This window comes from Scyliorhinus torazame, chromosome 4 (genome assembly GCF_047496885.1).
Source record: "Scyliorhinus torazame isolate Kashiwa2021f chromosome 4, sScyTor2.1, whole genome shotgun sequence".
Lineage (NCBI taxonomy): Eukaryota > Metazoa > Chordata > Chondrichthyes > Carcharhiniformes > Scyliorhinidae > Scyliorhinus > Scyliorhinus torazame.
The window spans coordinates 200,257,550-200,281,453 of record NC_092710.1 but is presented as its reverse complement, the minus strand read 5'-3'; the positions used below and the strand labels follow the sequence as shown (position 1 = coordinate 200,281,453).

The 23,904-nt window shown below is 44.1% G+C and overlaps 1 protein-coding gene across 4 annotated transcripts in view; it reads left to right on the top strand.

The window, feature by feature from the left end:
* The window catches only part of LOC140410690 (intersectin-2-like), a 377,319-nt gene that overhangs the window by 187,550 nt on the left and 165,865 nt on the right, over nt 1-23,904 (top strand). For all 4 annotated transcript variants that reach the window (XM_072499106.1, XM_072499104.1, XM_072499105.1 and 1 more), the window contains exons 8-14: nt 3,551-3,647; nt 7,892-8,028; nt 8,669-8,732; nt 10,662-10,799; nt 12,717-12,808; nt 18,873-19,135; nt 20,061-20,210. In XM_072499106.1, coding sequence (XP_072355207.1) covers nt 3,551-3,647; nt 7,892-8,028; nt 8,669-8,732; nt 10,662-10,799; nt 12,717-12,808; nt 18,873-19,135; nt 20,061-20,210 — 941 coding nt within the window. The remainder of the gene's footprint in view (nt 1-3,550; nt 3,648-7,891; nt 8,029-8,668; nt 8,733-10,661; nt 10,800-12,716; nt 12,809-18,872; nt 19,136-20,060; nt 20,211-23,904) is intronic.

Below are 23,904 nucleotides of genomic sequence, written 5' to 3'. Positions count from 1 at the left end.
ACAGGTCTGGCCCGGTATTCAATTGCTAATATGTTGCAATTGTTCCCGGGGATAGCCGATTAAACTGCAGATGTCTGGGTTGATGGGCTGCTAATAGTCCTGAGTATAACTGCAGATGTCTGGGTTGATGGGCTGTTAATAGTCCTGAGTATCGATCTGGGCCGACTTCCCCAGAGCCGAATATGATATTCTGCCTGCAGCTGTCCGTTTGTGTCCTGTTGCCTGCTTTTCCCATCAGCCTTTTCGGTTAGCCATTTTAAATCGGGTTTTGGCCAAATTAATAGGGAATCAGCCATTTTAGGTGGCTACAATGGTCGGCACGGGCATGGAGGGCGAAGGGCCTGTTCCTGTGCTGTACTTTTCTTTGTTCTAGGGATGGGAAATAACTGCTGGTCGAGCCAGCAACGTCCACATCCCATAAATACATTTTTAAAATCTTTTGGAATGGCTGCAACATACCGGCAATGACATGGACCTCTTCCTTGACTGTGAAGTATGTTTTGCAGTTGAAGCGTCCAGAATCTGATGTTGTTCAAGACCCACACTTAGTAAAAGTTCCAGAGATGTAGAGGAAAGGATTGCAAAGATGGTTCTGGATAGGGGTGAAAGTAACAGGATAGTTGTTATGGGGGACTTTAACTTTTCAAATATTGACTGGAAACGCTATAGTTCGAGTACTTTAGATGGGTCAGTTTTTGTCCAATATGTGCAGGAGGGTTTCCTGACACAGTATGTAGATAGGCCAACAAGAGGCAAGGCCACATTGGATTTGGTACTGGGTAATGAACCAGGCCAGGTGATAGATTTGGAGGTAGGTGAGCACTTTGGTGATAGTGACCACGATTTGGTTATGTATAATTTAGCGATGGAAAGGGATAGATATATACCGTAGGGCAAGAGTTATAGCTGGGGGAAAGGCAATTATGATGCAATTAGGCAAGACTTAGGATGCATAGGATGGGGAAGGAAACTGCAGGCGATGGGCACAATTGAAATGTGGAGCTTGTTCAAGGAACAGCTACTGTGTATCCTTGATAAGTATGTACCTGTCAGGCAGGGAGGAAGTGGTCGAGCGAGGGAACCGTGGTTTACTAAAGTAGTTGAATCACTTGTCAAGAGGAAGAAGAAGGCTCATGTTAAGATGAGACATGAAGGTTCAGTTAGGGCACTTGAGAGTTACAAGTTAGCCAGGAAGGACCTAAAGAGAGAGCTAAGAAGAGCCAGGAGGGGACATGAGAAGTCCTTGGCAGGTAGGATCAAGGAAAACCCTAAAGCATTCTCTAGGTATGTCAGGAATAAAAGAATGACTAGGGTAAGAGTAGGGCCAGTCAAGGACAGTAGTGGGAAGTTGTGCGTGGAGTCCGAGGAGATAGGAGAGGCACTAAATGAATATTTTTTGTCAGTATTCACACAGGAAAAAGACAATGTTGCCGAGGAGAATACTGAGATACAGGCTACTAGACTAGTCTGGATTGAGGTTCATAAGGAGGAGGTGTTAGCAATTCTGGAAAGTGTGAAAATAGATAAATCCCCTGGGCTGGATGGGATTTAGCCTCGGATTCTCTGGGACGCTAGGGAGGAGATTGCAGAGCCTTTGGCTTTGATCTTTATGTCGTCATTGTCTACAGGAATAGTGCCAGAAGACTGGAGGATAGCAAATGTTGTCCCCTTGTTCAAGAAGGGGAGTAGAGACAACCCCGGTAACTATAGACCAGTGAGCCTTACTTCTGTTGTGTGCAAAGTCTTGGAAAGGATTATAAGAGATAGGATTTATAATTAGAAAGGAATAATTTGATTAGGGATAGTCAACATGGTTTTGTGAAGGGTAGGTTGTGCCTCACAAACCTTATTGAGTTCTTTGAGAAGGTGACCAAAAGGTGGACGAGGGTAAAGCAGTTGATTTCAGTAAAGTGTTTGATAAGGTTCCCCACGGTAGGCTATTGCAGAAAATACGGAGGCATGGGATTGAGGGTGATTTAGCGGTTTGGATCAGAAATTGGCTAGCTGGAAGAAGACAGAGGGTGGTGGTTGATGGGAAATGTACAGCCTGGAGTTCAGTTACAAGTGGTGTACCACAAGGATCTGTTTTGGGGCCACTGCTGTTTGTTATTTTTGTAAATGACCTGGAGGAGGATGTAGAAGGGTGGGTGAGTAAATTTGCGGATGACACTAAAGTCGGTGGAGATGTGGATAGTGCGGTAGGATGTTGCAGGTTACAGAGGGACATAGATAAGCTGCAGAGCTGGGCTGAGAAGTGGCAAATGGAGTTAAATGCAGAAAAGTGTGAGGTGATTCATTTTGGAAGGAGTAACATGAATACAGAGTACTGTGCTAATGGTAAGATTCTTGGTAGTGTGGATGAGCAGAGAGATCTCGGTGTCCATGTACATAGATCCCTGAAAGTTGCCACCAGGTTGATAGGGTTGTTAAGAAAGTGTACGGTGTGTTAGCTTTTATTGGGAGAGGGATTGAGTTTTGGAGCCATGAGGTCATGTTGCAGCTGTACAAAACTCTGGTGCGGCTGCATTTGGAGTATTGCGTGCAGTTCTGGTCGCCGCATTATAGGAAGGATGTGGAAGCATTGGAAAGGATGCAGAGGAGATTTACCAGAATGTTGTCTGGTATGGAGGGAAGATCTTTTGAGGAAAGGCTGAGGGACTTGAGGCTGTTTTCGTTAGAGAGAAGAAGTGAAGAGGTGACTTAATAGAGGCATACAAGATGATCAGAGGATTGGATAGGGTGGACAGTGAGAGCCCTTTTCCTCGGATGGTGATGTCGAGCACGAGGGGAAATAGGTTTAAATTGAGGGGAGATAGATTTAGGACAGATGTCTGAGGTAGGTTCTTTACCCGGAGAGTACTAGGGGCATGGAATGCCCTGCCTGCAACAGTAGTGGACTCGCCAACGTTAAGGGCATTTAAATGGTCATTGGATAAACATATGGATGATAATGGAATAGTGTAGATGGGCTTTAGAGTGATTTCACAGGTCGGCGCGACATCGAGGGACGAAGGGCCTGTACTGCGCTGTAATGTTCTAATGTCTAATGTAAATCAGAAGAGTCTATGCACGAATCATGCTTTGACAGTTGCCTTTAAGTCTAACCACCAAACTTCACATCAATTATAAGGGAGTAACTTTTCATTTTTGCTGTGAAAATATTTGAATTAAGACAAAATTCATGTCCATGATTTAATAATTGTAAGTTGCCTCCACATTGCTGTGTATTTTAACTGGTTATATCTGGTTTGACCAACCCTTGTGTGTCTATTGCCATGATTGATAGAATAATGATGTGGAGGTGCCGGCGTTGGACTGGGGTGAGCACAGTAAGATGTTTTACAACACCAGGTTAAAGTCCAACAGGTTTGTTTCGATGTCACTAGCTTTCGGAGCGCTGCTCCTTCCTCAGGTGAATCAGATGGAATAATGAGCAGCATATTCTGTTACATGGAGGGAAGTTTTGAGATAGACTACAGAAAAGTAAGGGAATCTATTATTGTACCTCTTAATCTTTGTTTCTCATGTCATGGTGTTCATTTTCTTTTAGCACTCCCCCATACTGGACCTCTGAGGCAACCATTAGCAGGATTTGGAGGCACTGGCCTGCACAAGGCGCAGTCACTGATTGATCTTGGCTCCAGCAGGTACAAGCACAATTTTTCAAAATTTAATATTTTTCTGCCCATTGATTTTGGGTGGATTACACCAAGGTGGTGGGTATATTGCAGATTTAGTGGTCTGTCCAAATAAAACCAGATGTTGTTTTGAGTGAAAGTAAACATTATTTAAGTACACATTCTATTGTTAGCTGAAACTTAAATCAGCTCGGAGCAAAGCAGCATTTTTGAATCAGAAATGTAATACATTTATATTTTGTGTCCAATAAGCCAGAAACATTTGTTGCCGTTCTTTGTTCTTATTTGACAAATGGTCAGATAATCCTTTTCCTAGAAGAACTAAGGAAAACTATTACTGAAACCATTGCAAAATTCTCATTCGATCCTTCCCTACTGAATAAGCGATGGCACAATGTGGTAAACATAGCAGGTTGTGTTATGTTTAAAGATCCTTAATGATTCCACTTTCAACAAAAATAGAAGAATGCCTGATCCACTTGATAATTAACAGCCTGCTTAATGAAATATGTGACTGAGGCGTGATTTCATTATCAGTTAATTAAATTCTGGAAAATAGGTATTCTCCAGTTAGTTTTTGTAAGGAATTACAATTAAGTGAATAAAGGAGAGCGTAGGTGATGTAGCTAAAAGTCTTTGGCATTGCATTGATTATTTTCACAGTGTAGTGTGAAATTTGACGATTAAATCTGTGTTGCACATTTAGCAAATGCAGAATACCAAGCAGTGATTTTGTTTCTAGTCAGTGTCTTTTTGAGAGTTCACTGTCCGCTGATTTTTTTTTCTTTAATATTTATAATGAAATGTTGGACTCTGAAAACAAAATATCCTCATTAGATAATTTCAACATTTTTGTCTTTGTTCACAAAATTACGTGATTGAAAAGGTAGCCATTACAGGCACAAAAAACCTGTACCTGTAACACTTGGTTAATAAATGAACGAGTTTAACATATTAACAAATTTGTATAAAGTTCCTTTGTCCATATTTATTTAAAGAGTGAACCGAAGTATTTCACAAAATGCATAAACACACTTTTTGCAAAAGGACTATTTCAAATAACATGAACAAAATTTTTAACATTTGCATCAGTGATATAATATACGATATTGCAATATATCTTGGATGAAGGGAATGAAAGAATGGTAGCTAAATTTGCAGATGACACAAAGATAGGTAGGAAAGTATGCTGTTAAAGGATATAAGGAGGTTGCAGTTGGATATAAGTAGGTTGAGTGAGTGGGCTGTCCATGCGGCAAATAGAGTTGGAAAATGTGCAGTTGTTCACTTTGGCAGGAAGAATGAAAAGCAGAGCATTACTTGAGTGGATAATGACTGCAGAATTCCTGGGTGCAGAGTGTTCTAGATGTTCTAGTGCATGACTTATAAAAAAGGTAATGCAGATAGAGCATTAATTAAGAGACTAATGGAATGTTATCCTTTATTACGAGAGGAATTGTTCTACAGGGCATTGGTGAAATCACATCTTGAATACTTGGTCTCCTTATTTAAGTATGGATGTAAATGTGTTGGAGGAAGTTGACTGGATTGATGCCTGGAAGGAATAGGTTGGCTTATGAAGAAAAGTTAGACAGACTGGGCTTGTTTCCACTGGAATTTAGAAAAGTGAGGAGTGACTTGATTGAAGTATATAAGTATACAAGGTGGGTGTGGAAAGGATGTTTCCTCTTGTGGGTAAGTCCAGAACCAGGGGGCACTGTTTTAAGATTAGGGATTGTCCTTTTAGGACAGAGATGAGGAGAAATGCTTAATGCGATGGAAAGGCCTCATTGCACCCGACTCGGCAATGCAACGAGGCCGTTAAATCTCGCAAGAGGCCTCTCGCGAGATTTGCGACGCTCAGAATACCTCACAAGATCTAATGAGATCTCAGGGCAAATTATACATTTACATATTTAAGTGTGCCATTAGGCTCATTTAAATATGTCCGCACCCGATTCTCCTGAACCAATGCCTGGGAGACCTTGCAATGGCAGTTTAGCATTAGTCCACACAAGCATAACGACGCCTGGGGGGTTCCTCCCAGGGTATCGGAGGTCTCTGAATGGTTGGGCTCTGTACAGGGTGGTGTCCTGGCACCCGGGCTCCTTGGCACAGAGTGCCCATGTATCACTATCAGGCTGGCAGTACCAAGACCCGAGTGCCAGGTTGCCCATGCCAGGAATCGGGGCTGGGGTTCCCAGCCCTTATGAGGTGGGGTGAGGGGTAGCTCGAGGACCCCCTGAGAGGTAAGTTGGGGCGTTTGGGAAGGGGGGGGGGTGGAAATCCGGAGGCCCTGGTGGGGAGTCCGAGGTCGGGTTGAGAGATCAGAGCGACATTTAAAAAGTGAGGGAAGTGCGGCCTCGGCGGGGCATACCAGACTAATTCCAAAAAGTCCTGAGTCCTGTTTAATAGCGGGGTCTTTCTGGGTGCAACACTCCTCTATACATGCCTAAAACAGGACTTTTTTGGGGGGCGTTAAATCGCGCCCGTTATTTCTCAAGACAGTTCTGTGATTTTGGAACTCTTTGCCTCAGAAGATAATGGAGGCAGGGCCACTGAATATTTTTAAGATGGAGGTGGACAGATTCTTGTTAGGCATGGGATTCAAAGGTTACTTGAGATTCCATTACATGCCTGCAGTTCCAGGAGATGGTGGACAGTCTTTGCGGAGCCAGCAGATGAGTAGCTATCCCAAATATTCCCAGTCTCTGACCTGCACTTGTAGGTACAGTATTTATAGTGGCTGGCCCAGTTATGTTTCTGGTCAACGGTAACCCCCAGGATGTTGATATTACGGGTTCAATGATGGTAATGGCATTGAACATTAAGGGGAGGTGGTTTGAATCTTCCTTGTTGGGGATGGTTATTGCCTGGCACTTTTGTGGCCTGACTGTTACTTGCCACATATCAGCCAAGCTTGACTGTTACCCGGGTCACTCTGCAGGTGGGCACAGAGGAGTCACGAATGGTACTGAACACTGTGTAATCATTAATGAATATTCCTACATTTGACCTTATGATGGAGGGAAGGTCATTGATGAAGCAGTTGAAAGGCACAACCCTGAGGAGGTTGATTTACACCCCATCCACAATCTTACATATTCATTCCTTCCATCACCAGTGCAAGGTGGCAGGAATGTGTATCATCTACACCGTGCACTGCAGCAAATTGCTAAGCCTCCTTTGACAGCACCTCCTCAGCTTACATTTTCTTCCACCTTGAAGAACAAAGGGAGTAAACGCATGGCAACACCATAGCATGAAAGTGCTCCTTAAGTTACATGCCATCCTGACTTGGTATTTTATTGCACTTGCTTCATTGTCAAAATCCTGAAAAATCCCTTCCGAACAACTGTGGGGTTGCAGCAGTTTACAAATAGTACTCATCAGCATCTTCTCGTGGGAAACTAGAGATGGGCAACAAATGCCACTGTTGCCAATGACATTCAAACCCAATGAACAAATGGGAAAAAAACTGGGATGTGAGGTGGCAGGGAGAAGTGAGGGGAGCTGCAAGGTGTGTTCACCTATTGAAATCTGTGCAGAAGAATGCTAGGAAAATCAGAGGTTGGGCTTGGCACCTGACATTGCTATCCCACTTGACTTTCCTGCACTCCTGTGGCCCTGGAGATTTTTGATGCACTATTTCAGGTTGGTAGGAGCACATTTTAGCTGCTGACTTTGTCAGTCACTTCCATCCACTCCTGCTTTGTTGGAGAGAAAGTACTTTCTTTCCCCTCCTTCGAAGACCTTGCCTCAATGTCGCTTCCATAGTAGAAGCTCCAGGTGAGGGTCGGGCAGCCTTCCCAGGTCTGTCCCCCATTCTAGCCTAAAAAATCCCACGTTCTGATAGGCCCATGTGACTCATGTCGTGGTCACTCTAATTCAAAATCTTCCCTTTGACAGAATGGATTTCCTAATCCCTAATTGGTCAGGGAAACTAGAGGTAGGGTTTTAATGCTGTTGTTCTGGGAAAGAGCCTTGGCAAAGCCTACCCATTAGAAAATCAGATACCCAACCCCAAAAATGGTCCCAGTGTTCTGGCAGTGGGCAAAATCTGGCCCAGTGTGTCTGCTTTTCACTTTTCACTCTATTACTAAATTGCATTACTCAAGCCTGTATTTTCAGCATTAGTTTCTGCATGGGTTTTAATCTTCATGTGAATAACATAAGAACTAATGCTTTGAAACGTTGTTGTTGAAATGATTTCCAATTATTTGCATTCAATCTTTCTGTTTCCCGTTTTGCAGCAGTTCATCATCATCCATTGCTTCTCTCGCCTCACCTAAAATGAGTTCCTCTGACTGGGGCGTTCCTCAACCTGCCAGGCTCAAATATCGACAATTGTTCAACAGCCTTGATAAGTCCATGAGTGGTTATCTCTCAGGTCAGTGAAGTATATCTACTTGTGATGGTTGCAGTTTTTTATTTGGTGCTGACTTAGTAATGGTGATTTGATTAACCATACCACAGCACTTAGGAGCTCATCTGTCACAATGCAAGCTCATCCCAAGGGGTTTGTGGGGAATATAGGTTGACCTTGAAGAATAGTCTCTATGGAGGATGTACTCTGCCATAGTGATGATTTCCATTCTAATTCAATAAGAATATTTATATATGGTTGAAAGTATTAATGTTTGTGTTAATAGACAATAGTTTGGGGATATATTTAAAACTGAGCTCCAGACACTTCACAGAACCACAACTGCAAGTTTTTCCAGCATTCAGATGCTGCATTAACTCCTGATCTTAGTGCTGCTGCCTGCTTGCTCTACCTTTGTCCAGTTATGATTAGAAATGGTGATTAATCCAGGTTTTGCTAAATATGAATGGATGATAATCGTTCAGTTAACACTGTAGTAACCATCTACACCAATACAAATTAAATGAGAATTTCAAATATTTTGATCAGAAATGGTAAAATGTTATGTAGGGCGAATGACGAAGATTAATTGAATGTGGGGCAATGCCCCTAGTTGTTGCAAGTGCAATGTGTTAGTCTGCTAATAATTTGGCTTTGATTTCAGGCCCCCAAGCCAGGAATGCTCTTGTACAGTCCAATTTGTTGCATAACCAACTAGCTACCATATGGTGAGTTCTGGGGTAATTATGCATTCCCTACAGATGTTCTGTGAACACAGAGTATGACCACCCAATTAATAGGCTTTCAGATTTAATTCAAGACACTGTTTGTTGAATATTGCAAAGTTTAACACAGTATGACATTTTCTGTGGTGATTTTTAAAGCCTGTTATGTTTTTTATTATAAATTGCAATCTGGTTGAAATGCAATGAGGAAAACCTGCTGGATACTGCATCTGTTTGTTCTTATTAAAAACAAATGACAGTCATAATGCTAAAGAGCTTCTCAAGGTGTTTAACAAAAATGAGTGCTGGAAATGGAAAGGATCATGTAGTGATGGGGGTTAGTGTTGTAAGCATGATGGAAGAGCTAAGCGGTGTTTTGGGAGACTTTTGCTAGAAAGCAACGGAACAACTGACAACAGCACCAGCCTGCAATTATATAACACTTCAAATGTAGAAAAAAATTGAGAAGTACTTCACAGAGGTGTAATCAGACACAATTGAATTCTGACTCAAAGAAGGGGGTGTAGTATAGGTAACCAAAAAACTTGATCAAAGAGGTTGGTTTTATGGAGAGGGAGGAAATTCTAGAGCTGAACGAAATATCACCAATTGTGGAGTGAAAAGAGTGTGATTGCAATAAAAGATAAACTTGGGAGAAAAAAATGTTGGAAGATGTAGCACTTGAGGTTATAAATACAGGGATGAATCAGCCTTTGAAAGTAATTAGATACTAAGATGAGAATTGTAAATTGCTGCAAGTGGGTGTGGGGGGGGGGGGGGGTGGGGGGTGGGGGGGGAGCAGATGTCAATGTAGGTTAGCAAGGACAGAATTGGTGAATCCTGGGGTTAGGAAGGCAGAGCTGTGCTGGTGGGAACAGAAACCGTGGTGGGCGATGTCCTTGAAATTATTGACAAGGGTCCGGAGTTTATGCTAGTGGGACAAAGACAATTACCGTAGTCTTATTGATGTTTAATGACAGGAAATTGTGGTTCATCCAAGACTGAATGTTAGATGTCTGACGATCGAAAGACAGAGGTGAAGAGGTAGTTCCCACTGTTAGCAGCATGTATGTGGAATGTTGAATGACTGAAAGCACTACACGAAATGTTAGAGCATAGGGAGTAGGGACCAAGCAGTAATCTGCTGTTGGAGTGGAGAGGGTGGTTGGGCTTTGTGACTGGTAAATAAATAATCTTTATTGTCACAAGTAGACTTACATTAACACTGCAATGAAGTTACTGTGAAAAGCCCCTAGTTGCCCCACTCCGGCACCTGCTCGGGTACAGGGAAGAAGAATTCAGAATTCTCAGCTGGTACGGGAATTGAACTGTGCTGCTGGCCTTGTTCTGCATTACAATCCAGCTGTCTAGCCCACTGAGCTAAACCAGACCACTTGGAAAACGGGGAGCTAAATAATGGCTCGGTTTAAAAAGCTTTTTGTTAAAAATGAGCAAAATGAGGACATTCTTCCTATTTGTTTTGTTGCACAATAGGGAGGAGAGAACATCTCACAGTGGCAAGGCTTTGTTAGTGTCAATGCATCACCAGTGGTCCGGATGTATATTTAAACAGTCCTGATTTACCTTCCCAGCTTGCATGGTGATGTCTGGACAATACATGGTGCCTTGAGCCTTGGTCACTTACAAACTAATTGAAGAATAATAAATTTAAAGCATTGAAAAGAGATTGTAAAATATTTTAAACGATCCCACATTGGATGCTACCTACCATTATGACTGGAAAGATCCTGGTGAAACAGGCAGCCTTTGAACAAATCATTGCTTGAAATTGTGGCCTTTGACCAAATGTTGAAATTTTTTTGATTTTTGCTGTCAAATCATCTTGTCATGTTTAGAGAAACTACTTTGTTTAGAAAGCCAACATAAAAAAATGCATTACGTCTCTTTCTCTGTTACACTGTTGAATTACAGGAACCTGGCAGATGTTGATCAGGATGGAAAGCTCAGAGCAGAAGAGTTTATTTTAGCAATGCATTTGATTGAAATGGCCAAGTCTGGTCAACCTCTTCCCCTCACGCTTCCCCCAGAGCTGACACCCCCCTCCTTTAGGTGAGTGATCCATACATTGTAATTTCCTCTCGATAATCATCAGGGCTACACCATACTTCATTGGTAGAGCTCTATGAATGTGATCTGACCAGCCTCTCGATTTCATCCAAGGGTCCACTGTCATACAAGCCAACCTGGAAACCTTGCAAAAGCTGACTGCTGGAAAAAGTCCTTTGTCATTTAAAGACAAATATTTAGATACTGTACAGTAGGTCATGGGCTTGGTGTGATTTAAGCAGCAACAGTGTTCAACAATTTTTATTGTGGATAAGAACTTGTACACAACATGGTTTGCAAGTTAGATGGATTTAGAAATTACTGAAGGGAAATGTGAGTGCTGCAAGTATTACATTTGTTTTCCAATGATGCTTGAAACATGCCCCCTCCTCCCAGAATGTTTTATTTTTATTTATTTTTTGCTGAATAGATTTTCGGCATTTTAGAGCCTGCTCTAAACCAAAAATATTCTATCTTGGAAGATTATACATAACTCAAATATCAAACTACAAGTAATATATGTGCTTCGGTATAACTGCAGAGCTCAGTTCATTTGATAAGGAATCTAATGCTGGCACAATATGTTAATTTCTTAAATAAAACGTTTTTGAATGTATTCCGACAATAATCCCAAATTCTTCTGTATTCTACATTTACAAGAGAAAAATACTCAATGTTGCTCCTATTCTGCCCCAGACCCCATGCTGAGAAGTGGACAAGAAATAAGTGGGAAGAGGAGCTCGGAGGTGAGATAGAAGAGGGCTTATGGGCAAAGGCATTGAGCAGGGTAAACGCAGCCGCAACATGCAATAGGCTCAGCCGGATTCAATTTAAGGTCGTCCACCAGGCCCACATGACAGTGGCCCGGATGAGTAAATTCTTTGGATTAGAGGATAGGTGCGGCAGATGTTCGGGAGGACCAGCGAACCATGTCCACATGTTCTGGGCATGTCCAAAAGGGGTTTCGGACATGCCCTACCTACTGGTAGGGATTCGCGGACGTTATGTCCCGGGTACTGAAAACGAGGGTGGTGATGAGTCCAGAGGTGGCAATTTTTGGGGTTTCGGAGGACCCGGAGTCCAGGCGGAGAGAGAGGCTGATGTTTTGGCCTTTGCTTCCCTGGTAGCCCGGCGACGAATTCTGCTGGCATGGAGGGACTCAAAGTACCCGAAGTCGGAGGCCTGTCTATCGGATATGGCGAGCATTCTCGGTCTGGAGAAAATTAAGTTCGCTCTGAGAGGGTCACTGTCAGGGTTCGCCCGGAGGTGGCAACCATTTATCGACTTTTTCGCGGAAAATTAATCATCACAGGGGGGGGTTAGGGCAACGTAGATTAGGAGGGTAGTTAGGCAGGTCCTTGTAGGAGGGGAGCTGGTTTTTGCATTATGTTGATTGTTCTTTGCACACTGTTTTGTATTGTTGTTGTTTACTATGCCAAAATGCCTCAATAAAATTGTTTATCAAAAAAAAAGAAATGACCTGGATTGTTGGTATGGTGATTTAGCTGTTTTAACTAATAATTTCAGAAGAGACAACCTGAACAAAACCTTTGATCAGAGTTCTGATAAGGGAATGGATCCAAGAATATTAGCCTCTTTTCTCTTTTTTGATGTTCATTCATTTGTTATACATTTCGCATTGTTTTTAAAGCATTATGAAGCCAAAAATGGGTGGTAACCATTTAAAGTTAATTCGGTAATACCTGTTAGAAAAGCGGATGCTCCCTTTCCTTCGTTCTTACTGCATTTGACTCCATTTTTCATAGAAGGAATCTAACATTCTGCAACCTGTGCCATTGTGAAATTTGTGACATAGTTGATCATTAAAACAGCCCTTTGAAATGATGCAGGAAGTGCTTTTAGCTATATAAATACAAAATTGGAGAAGACTGTAGTTCTTCTGTTTTTTTTCCTCTTTAGATCAAGCAAATTGGGTGATGGAATAAATGGAACCCCAGCTCAGTATCAGGAAGTAGCCCAGGAAATCCAGGATGCCCCCAAAAAATCACCTGGTAAACCTGCTACCCTGCATGTGTCTTATTTCTCTCTTGCATGAATGTATTGCATAGTATTAAGTGTAACATTTATGATTGCTATTCTCATCTTGTCCAAAATGTTAATAGTGAATGTCTCACACATTCATAAAGCTTCAAGAAATCATTACAGAATGCAGTATTGTTTGTTTGTGCAGGCCATAAACATTGTGATGGTGAACGTAGGTTGCTAACACATAAGCAATGCTGCTGATGTAAACATAACACCAAACATGCACATTATCAAACACATAGCAAATTGCATTACTGTAATCTAAGTTACATTAAAGTACTATATTAGCATAGTGTAAAGTTTAAAGGCTTCTACTTAAAGGTAAGGTAAAGTCACCATAGTCCCAGATGACCATAAGCTGCTTTCCCCTTTGAGGGGGAGAGTTGACTGGTGTTGATTTAACCTGAGGTTCACCACATCTCAGGCTAGGGGTAAGGTTGAGAAGGTGGGCCTTCATTACATAGATTACATAGAACATACAGTGCAGAAGGAGGCCATTCGGCCCATCGAGTCTGCACCGACCCACATTAATCCCTCACTTCCACCTTATCCCCACAACCCAATAACCCCTCCCAACCCTTATGGACACTACGGGTAATTTAGCATGGCCAATCCACCTAACCTGCACGTCTTTGGACTGTGGGAGGAAACCGGAGCACCCGGAGGAAACCCACGCGGACACGGGGAGAACGTGCAAACTCCGCACAGACAGTGACCCAGCGGGGAATCGAACCTGGGACCCTGGCGCTGTGAAGCCACAGTGCTAATCACTTGTGCTACCGTGCTGCCCATGATTAACTTAAAGTTCCCTAGCTTATAACCGGCTGAAATCTTTTGTAGAAGTAACAGATGGTTGATGAGGGTAATGTTGATGATGTGGTATATGTGGACTTTCAAAAAATATTCAATACAGTCCAACACAACAGCCATGTGAGAAAGTTCATGGAATAAAAGGGATGGTAGCAACGTGGATACAAATTGACTGAGTCATCGGAAACAATTGAAGGGTCAATAGATATTTTTTGGGATGGAGGAAGGTTCATAGTGGAGTTCCCCAGGGGTTGGTATTGGGACCCTTGCTTTGCATTTTTTAAAAATTTAGAGTACCCAATTTTTTCCAATTAAGGGGCAATTTAACGTGGCCAATTCGCCTACCCTACACATCTTTTGGGTTGTGGGGGTGAAACCCAGGGACCCTTGCTCTTCCTGATATATATTCATGATCAAGATCAGTGTTTTTCAAAACGTTTTTCTCCAGGTGCCACTTTTGTAAACTGGCCGCCCTTCGGGATCCACGCCGGCCAACCTTCGGCACCAATGTTTGCTTACCCAGTCTATCCTGAGTCAAGACAGTTTTTGGGGGACTAAAGTTTGCTTTCCCCAGTCAAGGGAGGGAAAGAAATCATCTTATTTTCCTATTCTTAATCACTATCCAGTAGCCCTGGTGCATTTAATTTATGTCACAATTTGGTAAGGAAGTGATAATTGCGCTAACCAACACCTAGATGCAAAGAATCCAATTTTCAAACTGACAATAGTGGAAATACTCGGCAGATCAAGCAGCTCCTGATGACCGATATGGAAGGCCATCTACCTGAAAATTGTGTTCGGCGATCGGCCGGAAAATTCAATTTGGCGGCGAAATCGTGTGAGACAAAGCGCTTTTGAAATACTCCGCCCCCTCCAAAACGGTGTACTCGGAGTACGCCTCACGCCGTCAGGACGGCCTCAGGACGTTACCTGAGGCCCTCGCCCCGATGCTCTGGCCCCGATTGACCAGGTTCCTGACAGTGGTGGTCGTATGTGGTATTTATTTTTGGGAACTCTGCGTGGCGGCTATGGACTAAGTCCAGCGCTGCCACAGTCGGGGGGGGGGGGGGGGGGGTCGTATCCGCATCTAGAGCCGGGTGCTCTACGCTTGTGTGCCTGCTAGCCCCCTCCCACCAGACCCGGTGGGGGGGGGGTTGGTGGCCATTTTGCACCCTTTTTGTCGGTCGTACCGTTCCCACGCCGGTTTCAGCAATCGGTCTCAGAATTTGAGAATCCAGCCTCCTGTCTCTCCTTTCTTATCGACATGGTGTCTTTCATTTTCCATGTGTTGAAACCGCTGTAAGTTACGTTAACTGGGTGAGTTGTGTGATTGAATACATGCCCATTCAGACACATGCAATCAGCACAAGTGGGCCAGCATTTAATTCTAATAGAGAGAGAAGGGACTGACAATTTTTGTGGTCAATGGTGTGGAGGGTGAAACAGTCACAAACTGTCTAAATCCCATTTGCAAATCTTTCTAAACATGCCGAGTGCTCAATTATATTAAGCAATAGGGTGTCATGGTGGCACAGTGGTTAGCACTGCTGCCTCACGGCACTGATGTCCCAGGTTTGATCCCAGCCCCGGGTCACTCACTGGAGTTTGCACATTCTCCCCGTGTATGCGTGGGTCTCATCCCAACAACCCAAAGGTGTGCAGGTTGGGGGAATTGGCCACGCTAAATTGCCCCTTAATTGGAAAAAAATAATTGGGTGCTTTAAATTTAAAAAGAAAAAATTATATTAAGCAATTAGAACAGAATTTCGGAGAGGGCCATATATATTTGCCTTCGAGTCAATGTGCAATTTCACCTCTATCATTTATAAGCAATTATTATTATAACATTAAATGACTCCCTCCCTTAGTCAATAGATAAATAAATTGATTAGCTACGACATTTGTGATCTTGTCAATCCTACCCTTTAATAGAGAAGTTGCCTCCCGTGCTTTAACTATTTGTTAGGTTAATGCCACCTTAAACACCCTTCACTCATCATCATCCAGAATTATCACATTTCCAGGCAGAAATGCTGAGCACAAATTAGGAAAGGATTTTAAGATATGAAGCGTAATTCTATTCTGACCTGCAGTCACTTCCACCGAACTGCATTCACTCTATCGTGATCTTCTGATCAGCACACATCCGTCAGCTCCTATGTCCCTGAAACCAAATACAGTGAACTGAAATCACTTATTTAAAACAGTTAATTGGAGAAACATTGCTAAACATCTGGTGCAATAAGGCAGGATTCCTAATGGTCAAATCTGTCCTCATTGTAATCTGTTTGTGTAAGGAGGGGACTGATTTGACATTTTAGACAGGATTTACTCTGCAGGCTTCTGATTGCTGCCGTAAGGAAACTCTGTGTTAGCGGCTGATGGGTGCAGCGAGACGCAGTTTGATCCTCCCTTCGTGACCCTTCTGACACCCACCTGTGGGTTGCGCCCCGCAATTTGAAAAACCCTGAAAAAGATCTTTGTGTGTGGGGGATAATTTTAAAGTTTGTAGATGATTAAAAACTTGGAAACATTGAAACTGTGAGGACAGTACAGAACTTCAAAAGGTCATAGACAAGTTGGTGGAGTAGGGGTGGGCGGATAGACCATAAGACCTAGAAGCAGAATTAGGCCATTTGGCTTATCGAGTCTGCTCTGCCATTCACTCATGGCTGATATTTTTCTCATCCCATTCTCCTGCCTTCTCCCCATAACCCCTGATCACCTTATTGATCAAAAATCTATCTATCTCTGTCTTAAAGACACTCAGTGATTTGGCCTCCACAGCCTTCTGCGGCAAAGAGTTCCACAGATTCACCACCCTCTGGCTGAAGAAATCCCTCGTCATCTCTGTTTTGAATGATCGTCCCTTTAGTCCGAGATGGTGTCCTCTGGTTCTAGTTTTTCCTGCAAGTGGAAATATCCTCTCCAGTCCACTCTATCCAGGCCACGCAGTATCCTGTAAGTTTCAATAAGATCCCCCCCCTCACCCTTCTAAACTCCAACGAGTACAGACCCAGAGTCCTCAACCGTTCCACATATGACAAGCTGTTCATTCCAGGGATCTTGTGAACCTCCTCTGGACCCTTTCCAAGGCCAGCACATATTTCCATAGACACAGGGCCCAAAACTGCTCACAATACTCCAAATGGGGTCTAACCAGAGCCTTGTACAGCCCCAGAAGTACATCCCTAGTCATGTATTCTTGCTCTCTTTACATGAATGCTAACATTGCATTTGCTTTCCTAACTGCCGACTGAACCTGCACATTCACCTTAAGAGAATCGTGAACTCCCAAGTCCCTTTGTGCTTCTGATTTCCTAAGCATTTCCCCATTTAGAAAATAGTCTTACATGGTATTACATTAGACACTTTCCAGTCCTCTGGGACCCTTCCTGCCTCCAGTGATTCCTGAAAGATCACCGCCAATGCCTCCACAATCTCCTCTTTTAGAACTCTGGGGACCATCCAGTCCAGGTGACTTATCCACCTTCAGACCTTTCAGTTTCCCAAGAACCTTCTCCATCGTGATTGCCACTGCACTCACCTCTGCCCCCTGATTCACCTGGATCTCTGGCATCCCGCTGGTGTCTTCCACCATGAAGAAGTAACTACTCAGTTTGTCTGCCATTCATTGGGATAGGTGGCAGATGACGTTCAATGCGGAGAGGTATGAGGTGATCCATTTTGGTAGGAGGAGAGACAATATAAAATAAAGAGTGCAATTCTTAAGGGGTGTATATGTGTATTGAACTCTAAAGGTGGCAGGACAGATGGAGAGCGATCAGTTAAAAATTCATATAGTATTCTAGGCTGTAGGGCAGCACGGTGACGCAGTGGTTAGCACTGCTGCCTCAATCGCTTCTCGGCCTTTTGGCTAAGATGAGCGTGAGGTCAGGTGTAATGCCTGGATCTGGTATGTCTCTTGTGGGCATCATGAATTGGATTCAATTTGAATTGTCTTTTGGAGCAGGCAAAGTGCTGGATTCGGGCTTTGCTCCTGTCCACACTCTGTGCTCTGGCTTTGCAAAAACAAAAAGCACTGCTGCCTCATGGCGCCGTGGAACCGGTTCGATCCCGGGTCACTGTCTGTGTGGAGTTTGCACATTCTCCCCGTGTTTGCGCGGGTCTCACCCCCACAACCCAAAGATGTGTAGGGTAGGTGGATTGGTTGGTCCCTTCATTAGAAAAAAGAATTGGGTACTCTAAATTTTTTTTTTTTTTTTTAAGTATTCTGGGCTTTATTAATAGGGGCACAAATTTCAAAAGTAAGGAGGTTATGTGGAACTTAAGACCTTCGCTGGAATATTGTGTACAGTTCTGGAAATTCCAGGGATGAGAAAATCAGTTATGACGATAGATTGGAGAGATTGGGACTGTTCTCTTTGGCGAAGAAAAGGCTCTGAGGAGATTTGATAGCGGTATTAAAAATCATGAGGGGGCTGTATTTAAAGATAATCATTTAAGGAATATGGACTTCACTGGCAATACCAGCATTTATTGCCCATTCCTTGTAGGCCTTGAGAAGGTGGTGGAGTTGCTTTCCTGAACCGTTACAGTCCATGTGGAAAAGGTACACCCACATGTTAGGGAGGGGGTTCCAAGATTTTGACCCAGTGACAGTGAAGGAATGATTATATATTTTTAAGTCAGGGTGGTAAATGGCTTGGAGGGGAACTTCCAGGTGATGGTGTTCCCGTGTATGTACTTCCCTTGATCTTGGTAGTGGTCGTGGGTTTGGAAGGTGCTGTCTCAGGAGACTTGGACCATAAGACATATGAGCAGATTTAGGCCATTCATCCATCTGCTCCGCTATTCAATCAAATTTGATTCCAGAGCATCGATGCCCAACACATTAAGAACCATTCCCTCCTTAACAACTTCTTCTCTCCACCACTCTCCTTAAACATTCCCCTAAAAACCTTACGCCATTGACCAATATGTCGTAATATCTCCTCCTGGGCTTCAGTGGCAGATGTTGACTGATAATTGTTGTTGTGAAGCCCCATGGGACACTTTTCCCATAATATAGGTGCTATATAAAGCCATAGTCTTGTTAATGTGCAGAAAAAAACATAGCAAGCAAATAGTCAAAAATGAGCTAGCAAAAGTCCAAATGAAAGGGTTTGCATGTATTGCACTATTAGGTTTTCACTGCTGATGAGCGAAGTTGTACTCATACTTAATTTTTTTAGAACTGATTGCAATTGATATTTACAGTCACTTTTGAGGATAAAAGAAAAGCAAACTATGAAAAAGGGAACGCGGAGCTGGAGCGGAGGCGTCAGACCTTTCTGGAGCAGCAACAGCGGGAGATTGATCGCAGAGCACAGCGGGCAAGGGAGGAACAGGAGAGAAAGGAGCGTGAGCTGCAAGAGCAGGAACGGAAAAGGCAGCTTGATCTGGAGAAACGTTTGGAGAAGCAACGCGAGTTGGAAAGACAAAAAGAAGAGCAAAGGAGGAAAGAAATCGAAAAACGAGAGGTTTGCAATAAAGATTTTTAAACTGGAAACAGTGCATTTTCTAGATTCTGTGGGCAGTGGGCACAAGATGGAGGAATTTGAATCTTACATTCGTTTGAAAGAATCTGCGAACCATCTCAGTTTCAATGTGCTGTGCTCTGAAGTCATGATCTTATGATTGTAAATTTCATGACTTCATGTCATGGCCGTGGGGAGAATGTGGTTGGATTTCTGTACAGTAACACCAAACTGCTGTTTATTTACCTCCTAACACCCAGCTTATACAATGTTGGCAGAGGTTGCTGAGGATCTATACTTGACTTGGAGGAGAAATAAGTCATAAAGTGTGCCAAAAAGTTTGATTCTAGATCTGACCCGATATGCTTACGATGTACAATCTAAGAAAGTAAACTTATTACTACCAGAAGCTATGTGCTCCATTTACACAATGGTTTACCACTACTCACAAAATCTAAAACCGCTTCCTTTATACATGTGTATATATATAATATATATATATATATATATATATATATTGTATATATATAAATGGTACTTGCATGGAATTTCCTTGAGACAGTTCAACATTACGAGTTAGAGAGTAAAAATGGGCTTTACTTCATTGAGTTCTGGTAACTTGTATGGATTCGGAGAGTTGTATTTTACAGAGCTGGTGTGAAGCATAAAACAGAAGCAGTTTTAACCTCTCAGAATGGCAGCATAGCTATAATGTGATGGGACTTGCGAATTGTCATCTCGGATAATGCCAATAAGAAACTAATTTGGCATCCTTTTAAACTTAATTTTCTAAAAATTATAAAAACATCTTTTTTTGTTTGGTGGTTTTCTGAGCATTTTCCTTTATCTCGATTTTGCATTGTAAAGTAGTATTATTTTAGGACGCCAGTGTTCTCGAGCTACTTTTGCATTTGTTGTGTACCTTTAGGCAGCTAAGCAGGAACTTGAACGTCAGCGTCAGCTTGAGTGGGAGCGGATCCGGCGACAAGAACTCCTCAACCAACGAAACCGGGAACAAGATGAAATTGTCCAGTTAAAGGCCAAAAGAAAAAGCCTGGAACTTGAACTGGAGGCATTAGTAAGTAGATATGCAGGACCCAGCAAGTATAATTCATACTTCACATGGCTGGTGTGGATCTATTTTTGCCGTAGTTCGTTAATGTTGAGACCTTGGATGTAAAATCATACAAACCCTTTTACAGGCATCTGTTCCTTCCTACTTCCATTTATTATATTAACCAAGCTGGGGAGATCGAGAACATCTAGATTCGATACCAGGAAAATCAAATTCATTCTAAATTGTAAGCATTGCAACAAGTGTTTCATAGAAATAAAATCCTGTCATTGATTGATATTGAATGAGGTTTCGGTAACCACAGATTCAACAGTTTCAATAGATTATATTTCAACCACACGCACGCAAACACAAATACAGCTCCCTGTTTGAATTACAGTTTTCAATATTTGAATGTACAGCAAAAACAAATGAAAAGAAGAACATATTGAAAGGAGAACCCCCGCCAATCCCTCACCATTGATGTGCAATATTTTAAAATAGAGAGGTAAGCAGTTGCCCTTAAAACACAGCCAGAGTTGCCAGAGGTTCACTGTACATTTCAGTTAGCCTAGTTTTCGAAAGCCAACTTATGCGGATAGTAATTAATTAATTCTCAGAATTTTTGGAGCAAAGATATTTTGAGAAAGCAGTTTTAAAATTCTCACTGTGTTTTGAAAAATAATGAATGGTTATTGATTGAAGCTCTGGTCAAAAATGAATGCTTATTAGATACAGCTGTGAACCTATTCAGTTTATTCAGACTTGATTTTCTCTGCAAAATAAGCAATTTTGGTTCAAATAAAATGTAAAAATCAATTTAGTGTATCCAATTCTTTTTTTTCCAATTAAGAGGCAATTTAGCGTGATCAATTCACCGACCCTGCATATCTTTTTGGGTTGTGGAGGTGAGACCCATGCAGACACTGGGAGAATGTGCAAACTCCACACGGACAGTGACCCCCGGGGCTGGGATTGAACTCAGGACCTCAGCGTGGTGCGGCAGCAGTGCTAACCACTGTGCCACCATGCCGCTCCATAAATTGAATGCAACATTGTTGTGGGTCCCTGAAACTTTAATGGCAATCTTTTTAAAGTTTCTCGTATATTTCTGAATTAAAAATTTATTTGCTAAAAGTACTGTTTTGAATGTAAGGCCTCTCTTTGTTTTTAGATAAGGTCAGACATCTGAAAGGTACAGGGCTGGATTCTCCGTTTGAGAGACATGGGGAAGGATTCTTCGTTGGCTGACGCCGAAATCAGGAAACGCAATTGGGTAGAGAATAGGTTCTGAAGCCAAAATCGCAGCGGGTGCCAATTTGACGACAAATCGCAATTCTCCATCACCTCGACAGCGGCGTCAATGCGTTTCGGAATGCATGTACATTACACACCATTTGTATATCATTAGTGGGCTCGACCCGGAATTCTCCGCCTCCGATGGGCTGAGTTCCCGCAATGGGCGCAGTTCACTTGTGCTTTTAAAAATCGCGAAACTGGCGTCATGTCTGACGAGGGAGAGAGAGGACGTAGGACACTGAGGCACGACCGGGGGCTGCCGGCCGGACACTGGCTGGGGCGGGAGGGCTGTCAGGGCCATGGGGTGGGATGGGGGATAAGGCCATGTACCGGGGTGACCCCCCACAGGACTGGGGCGGTGGCCAGGGACAGACCGCTATTATCGCGGCCTGCAAGGCAGCCATCTTGTGGCGCACCCCACTGATTACCCACCTTGGCCACTGGTTTTGCAGAGTGACACTGGCTTTATGGATGCCCTGCACCCCCCCTTCCACCTTACCACCCCACCCGCCAACCTGGCCCCCATCCACCGGCAGGGCATCAGGCGGCCCACTAGGACAATGCCCTTACAGGCTCTCTCTCCTTCATCAGCCATGGGGGTACCACTGGTGGCCGTGCTCGGAGGCGGCACGGGCTTGGGCCAGAGGTGTGGGCCTAGCCAGTGCATGACATGGCGGGGAGACCGGTGTATGGGGTTGGCCCGGGAAGGTGAATCTGCTGGTGGCCAACCTAGTCGGCGAACCTGGAGGCAATCAAGTTGTCCCATGCGCGGTGGCCGTGGCACACACATCGTGTGGCCTCCTGTGCCTGGCTGGGCCCCATGTCCTCCACGTCCTCCTCGTTGGATGAAGCATGCCGTTCCTCCACCTTTTCCAGCATGTTTCCCCGCCCTGTGGAAGACACGGCTGTCCACCGTGATGCGGGAAACCCTCACAGGGCTGTATTGGAGGGCCTGTCCTGAGCGGTCCAGGCACCTGAACCATGCCTTCAGCACACGAATGCCCTTGGACACTGCATGGATGTCGTTATAGTGGTTCTCCGTGTTGGTCTGGGGCCTCCGGATAGACATCATCAGCCATGACTGCAGCGGGTAACCCAGGAGCCAGCGCCTTTCCCGGGGGCACGCCTCATAGGTGCCGGGCACCGTCAAGTGTGCCAGGACAAAGGAGTCATGCACGCTGCGTGGATATTGGGCGCAGGCGTGCATGATGTGCAGCCGGTGGTTGCTCGCTAGCTACACATTCATCGAGTGGAATCCCTTCTGATTGATGAAGGGCAGCCCCTCATGCGCCGATACCCGTCGGGGTACATGCATCCTGTCAATCACCCCCTGGACCTGGGGCATGCCAGCGATTTTGGCGAATCCCGCTGCCCGGCCAAACTGGTTAAATCGGTCCACGTCGAAGGTTATGTACTGTGCCGTCTGGGCATGCAGGACATCTGTTGTGGTGCAGATGCACCTGTGTACGGAAGTCTGGGAGTATGATACTCCACCAGCAGTGTGCCACCTTGTTGCAGGGGGCAATGTGTGTCACCGACTGGCATGTGTGCAGGCAGAAACTGCGGAAAGTGCTGGGTCAGCACTTGTTAGGACTGTAGCTGTATTGTACCATGGGTTCTCTGTGCAATGCACAGGGGCAGGATGGAAGGAGCAGATACGCAGTGGGAGGCAGGGCTTGAGCCGACTGCTGGTCCTGCGGGTAGGCTGACTACTGGTGGGGCATCTGCCCTGGGGCGAGCAATGTGCCAGGGAAGGTGACAAACGTCAGGGTGCATGCCTCCACTATTCGGGGTGCGCTCTGCACCCCATGGGGTAACCCCTCGGATGAGGTGCCAATACCTGATGGGCCACTGGCTGCGCACGCACGTCCCGTTTATGGATCAGCTGGGGTCCGGGGTTTCCTAGGGGTGGGGTGGCCTAGTGGAGAGGGGGCACCCATGCGGTCAGTGGCGCTCTGCACATTACGTGCTCCTCTCATCCTCCGCACCCAAGGCACCCGGTTCCCGTTTTTAAATACCACAAGTGAACCACGCCGGTGTTACTTCCACCTGGCAGAGGGGGAGCATCGCGAGGCTGGAGACTACCGGGTCAGGCCCGTTAATGATATGCTAATGGCCGTTACACGCTGGAGGCACTGGAGCATGGCTTTCTGTTAGGCGCCTAGTCTCGACCTCAAATTTTGGCTTATGCCCGATTCACCACCTGATGGCGATTCCGGCGTCGCTGGACGGAGAATCCTGCCCATAGTGTTTACAGATTTTGCTGTCATTGACTGTGCATAATTAATCCCTGTCAGATAAGTCACAATAATGTATAAATATTAGATTGTTGACAATCTTAGTTCTGCTGAGAAAAATAAAAGAAACTTGTTAACCGTCAAGAAATAAATGTGTGTGTCTGAGAGACTTTTTTTGCACC